This window comes from Notothenia coriiceps, unplaced genomic scaffold, assembly GCF_000735185.1.
Source record: "Notothenia coriiceps isolate Sejong01 unplaced genomic scaffold, NC01 NC01_scaffold00015624, whole genome shotgun sequence".
NCBI lineage: Eukaryota > Metazoa > Chordata > Actinopteri > Perciformes > Nototheniidae > Notothenia > Notothenia coriiceps.
Window position 1 is genome coordinate 80,964 of NW_011348325.1, and position 5,543 is coordinate 86,506.

The 5,543-nt window shown below is 40.0% G+C and overlaps 2 protein-coding genes across 2 annotated transcripts in view; one reads left to right on the plus strand and one right to left on the minus strand.

The window, feature by feature from the left end:
- The window catches only part of LOC104949033 (protein lin-28 homolog A-like), a 5,371-nt gene extending 4,302 nt beyond the window's left edge, over positions 1–1,069 (minus strand). The window contains 1 exon segment of the mRNA XM_010775311.1: positions 1,057–1,069. Within this exon segment, the coding sequence (XP_010773613.1) occupies positions 1,057–1,069 (13 nt within the window).
- Positions 1,070–1,645: 576 nt separating this feature from the next.
- LOC104949034 (glycoprotein endo-alpha-1,2-mannosidase-like protein) lies at positions 1,646–4,680 on the plus strand (the record flags this gene model as incomplete). Its single annotated transcript, XM_010775312.1, has 3 exons — positions 1,646–2,533; positions 3,234–3,573; positions 4,564–4,680. Coding segments are annotated over exons 1-3 (631 nt in total), but the record flags the coding sequence as incomplete, so codon positions are not given.
- Positions 4,681–5,543: the final 863 nt, after the last annotated feature.

A 5,543-nucleotide genomic window follows, 5' to 3' on the forward strand; every position in this document is an offset into this window, starting at 1 on the left:
CACACACACACACTCTCTCAAACACAGACACACACACACACACACACACACACACACACACACACACACACACACACACACACACACACACACACACACACACACACACACACACACACAGGCTGTTATGTCACTGTGGTTGAATAAGCATAGTAGATGAGAATGGTGTAAAACTCAAATGTCACATATCACTCTGAATGTCCCCCCTGCAATATTTATGTTGTGAATGTAATGCTGTTAAAATGCACTTGAATGAACATGTGTGTGTGTGTGTGTGTGTGTGTGTGTGTGTGTGTGTGTGTGTGTGTGTGTGTGTGTGTGTGTGTGTGTGTGTTTGAGGGATGTCAGATCACCTTTCATCAATCAATAAATCTGATCAATAGTAAATCAAAAAGATGCCATGTTGTGACAGATCTCCTCCTCTCACACACACACACACACACACACACACACACACACACACACACACACACACACACACACACACACACACACACACACACACACACACACAACAAGCCTCCAGGTGGCAAATGACAGACTGAAGATGTTTTATCTGTTAAAGAACAATAACAAGATTTGGGGGGTTGTTTAACAAAGCTGCACATTTACCGAATGCTATTAAAAATATATATGCCCTAAATAAATTTCCTGCATATGATTCAGTATATCAAAAAATGTGTTAGTATTGCATGACGTAGTTTAAAACTTTCTTAAAATAATGACCATTAACCTCCAACCAATTATAAGCATGCAAATAATACATGCACTATGTTTCCTCTCCCACTAGATGTCACCTTAAGCCTTTACTCTCTGAAAACACCCCAATACTACACTTCCATAACAACACTGCACATATTTTATTTTTATTTTATTATTTCAAGTACTTTGCAACAGTATACTGCACGTGGTTCTTTAGTATTTCCAGATTTCATGTAAATAATCTTCTATATCTTAACGTAGATACCATTTTATTTTTTGGTTGTTTTTTCTTACTTTTTATGGTCTTTAGGAATGTGTCTTGGTGGTACGTACATAAACACATTATGCACGTACCACCAAGACACATTCCTCGTATGTTAAGACCTACTGTACTTGGCAATAAACCTGTTTCTGATTCTGAATAATGTCACACTGACTCGTGCCCAAAAACCATGGTTACGATTGAATTTGGAAGAAAAAAAACAGATTAAATATACAGTACGTTTTTTTTTTATTGTGCAACACTGGGATTTGTTTCCTTGCTACATTTTACAGATGATTGATTTTTATTGAGGATCAATCATATATATTTAATTTAAGATTTACTAAGAGTGTTTCAATTCACACATAATGTACGGAAGAGGATTGGTGCCACATGTGTTTAAAAAATTGAGATATTCAATGCAAAAATAATTGCATTTATTGTCTATATTTAAGTCAGAATAATCATTTAAAAAAATCACATGTTTCCCTAATCCTCTCCCTAAGTGTGATTGCTTCTATACATGACAACACATTGCTATAAATATCTGTCACAACACACAGAAATGATTCTTCATAAATCTGAGCTAAGGCTCCACCTCCTGCCTCTCTTCTGGCACTAATCACCCCTCATACATACATTTCCGGTTGGGGGTTAATCCCACCCCCTCCTCCTGCACAAACAAATGTTTCATTCTCTCCTGAAGCGTCAGTATCCAGCAAAAAGAAAAAAACCTTTGTTTGCTGCAGGGATGGATTTTGGAAGCAGATGTGACCCCTGGACATATGAGGATGGGATGACCGGAAGAGGAGCATTGCATGGGTAAACTAAACATATTAAAGCTCCTGTAGAGACATGAGGGAACAGCTGACAGGTGACATAGATGTTGGAGGAAAAGATGGAGGGGAATAAAACGCGAAGTGCGCAGCGCGGATGTGCAGAGGAGCGCATTTATTATTATTATTTCACTGCAGGATGGAGGTGAAATAACATGCATGTTTTACAGTCTCCGTCGCACTGAATCAACGCGTTTTATTTCCTGCTGTAAAACGAAGAGAGGAGCGTTTGTTTTACTGTCTGCAGCAGCCTGATCCTGCAGGGTATCTCGGGGATGATGGAAGTGAAAGAATACTCATGTTTTACAGTCTCCATTACGCTCCAGCTGCAGTGACTGATTTGATCTCGCCAGTTGAAAAAATCAAAAAAGGAGCGCTTGTTTTCCTGTCTTCAGCACCAGGGACAGCGACCATGTGTGCAGAGGGGGGGGGGTTACTGAAGCCTGAGATCTCCGGGTGGAGGGGAAATAACATGCATGTTTCACAGTCTCCATTGCACTGACTGAAAGACGACCAGAGGAGCGCTCGTTTTCGGTCTTCAGCACCGCGGACAGCCACCATGACGCGGCTCCGCAGGAAGGCTTTAGTTTCTCTCTTCCTCTTCACCCTCTTCATCTTCGGGGCCATGATGGGGCTCCGGACCCTGAAGCCCAGCGACGGCTTCTCAGACCTGGCCCCGGGGATGGGCTTCATCCGGGAGAGAGAGAGGGACCGGAGGCGGCTAGATGCAGAGGTGGGGAGTAACTAAGTACCTTTAGTCAAGCACTTAAGTAAAATGTGTATTGTACTTGTACTTTATTGGAGTATTTTAATGTTATGTTACTTGTCTACTCCACTACACGACCGAGATAAGTCACAGAGATACATGTTGTTCTTTCGCTCCACTACATGTATTGAATACCTTTAGTTACTTCACAGATGTGGATGAATGATGTGAAGTATAATCAAGTGTTAAATCAGACTTTAGTTCCACCTTGAGTAAATCCACAAGCTACCCTGCAGTATACAAAGCCATTCAAACTAGCTGCACCTTCACCAGCTTTGAGAACACTTTCATGATCAATCATTATAAAACATATCATATATATTATTCTGAAAAGGACCAATCTGCACAATGACTACTTTTACTGTCGCTACTTTTACTATATTTAGATGATAATACTTTTCTACTTTTACTTGAGTAACATTTGAATGCAGGACTTTCACTGTAACAGAGTATTCCTACCCTCTGTATACTTCTACTTTTACTCAAGTACAAGATCTGAGTACTTCAACTTTTACTCAAATACCAGATCTAAGTACTTCTCCTGGCTCTGTATTTATGATGCATTGTTGGTGGAGCCTGGGACTGAAGAACTTACTTTAGCCCATAATGTATTGGTACTTTTACTAAAGCATCTGAACTCTTCTCCCCCCTCTGTCTGGACCTGCAGGATGTGGCGGTGTCTCCGGGTCAGGTTCACGGCGGCAGTATCAGCAGCGACACTAAGGTGGTTTTCATTAAATCTGACCGGGATTACAGCATCTTTTACGACGTGCACATCTTCTACTACCTGTGGTACGGGGACCCGGCCACCGACAACAAGTACATCCACTGGGACCACGTGCTGGTGCCGCACTGGGACCCTAAGATCGCAGCCAGTCACGCCCAGGGGAGACACATGCCTCCGGAGGACATAGCCTCCAGTTTCTACCCGGAGCTCGGCCCCTACAGCTCCAGAGACCCCAAGGTGCTGGAGTCCCACATGGCGCAGATAGAGGAGGCTGCAGCAGGTAAACATACATATCAATTATACAACTGCCCAAATATTGAACAATTAATTAATACAAAAACAGATAGAGGAGGCTGCAGCAGGTAACCGATTTCAAAATACTGCTAAATGCATCTGGAAAAGTAAAGGACTTTATTTGGATAATAGTTACAATTAAAAATACATGTTTATATTATTTTACACTTTTTATTTATTGACTTAGTTGTCCATACATGTACTTTCAAGATCTCCCTTTATTTTTGCAAACAGTTTAAATAAAACAAGACAAGTAGACTTGCCTTGAATCTGAAGGTCCTTTTGTTCACATGATAAAAAAATACAAATAAAAACTGCCCAAAAAATGAACAATTAATTAATAATTTCTGTAATTTATAAAAATAATAATCATATAATAGTTCAAATGTAATCTAATAATCTGGTTCAAATAACTCAACAAAATTGAGTGCAATATTGAGATGATGATTCAAAAATATATATTTTGTGCAGCCCTGGTGTAAATAAAGTTGCCACAGGTTTATTGATTATTAACCAATCAATGCTTTAACCTCCACCCTCAATGTATTAACTCACATGTGGTTCTGTCCTGGGATATCAATGATAAAACTGCCCAAATATTGAACAATGAATTAATAAAAAACAAACATTATAATTTATAAAAATAATAATAATGTAACAGTAGACATTTCTACTGATAATCTAAATAATTCAACAAAATAGAGTGCAAGAGATGATGATTAAAAAAATATATGTTGTGCAGCCGTGGTGTAAATAAAGTTACCACAGGTTTGTTAAGCATTACATTGTTACTCTACCTATGTTCCTATAAAGTGAAGATTTGTTTACCTACTTTTGATACATGCTCTGATAGAATAACTGTTGAAAAAACTCAATACAAGAGACCACAGCTTTTATTGATTATCAACCAATCATTGCTTTAACCTCCACCTTCATTCATTGAACTCCCACTCTCTGCCTCTCTGTGGTGTGTTAGGGGTGCTGGTTCTGTCCTGGTACCCCCCCGGCGTGGCAGACGACCACGGGGAGCCCACGGAGGATCTGGTTCCCGCGGTGATGGACGCCGCCCACAGGCACAGCATCAAGGTAACTGGTGAGACAACCGGTATGTTTTCTACTTCCTGACGATTTACTCAATGTGACAGTTTAACGTTAAAGCTGAGTCATGATGTTCCTTTTAACTTAATGTGTGAGTAGTAAGTAATCCTGGGCATGTAAGATTAAGAACATGCAATACATTTGGGATTCAAAGGTCCTAAGGCTTTATTCTTGTATGCACAATAGCTAAATGCAGTTTAGACTCAGGCTCCTCCAACAATAACACATAACAATATACTTAAAATTACAAGAGGCTTGATCCCTTAATGTTTTTTACTGATTTACTGAATGACTAATGACTTTGCAGCGACAAACGTCTCAATATTGTTATTTGTATGATAGTGTTTGACAAGTTATTATCTTGTGCATATAGGTTTAAATGTTATTATTATTAGCTATTGAACAAAAGGATCTGTTGTTATTGTTTTTCAATGGCAGTTGTTGTTATACCTCTACATGTCTTGCAGCTGCAATGCATTGTGGTCCACTGAGGCTCCTACGGTGAATAAAAGTGAGAGTACCAAGTGAGTGGGATCCGGTGGCATCTTCAATTTAAAATCTCTGACCTCAAAACCTGACATTTACAGTGATATGGAGGTGGCAGAGAGATGTTGCCTTTCTCTCTGAGCACATCGTTTTGCCTCAGTGTATTTATCTTCTTCAGTGCCGCGCTCCTTCTAACAGTCAGATCCACTTCAGCACAGCAGGGTCTTAAAGCCAAAACATGCTCAGGATGCATGAGGCAGCAGAGACAAAACACACACACACACACACACACACACACACACACACACACACACACACACACACACACACACACACACACACACACACACACACACACACACTGTACCACAC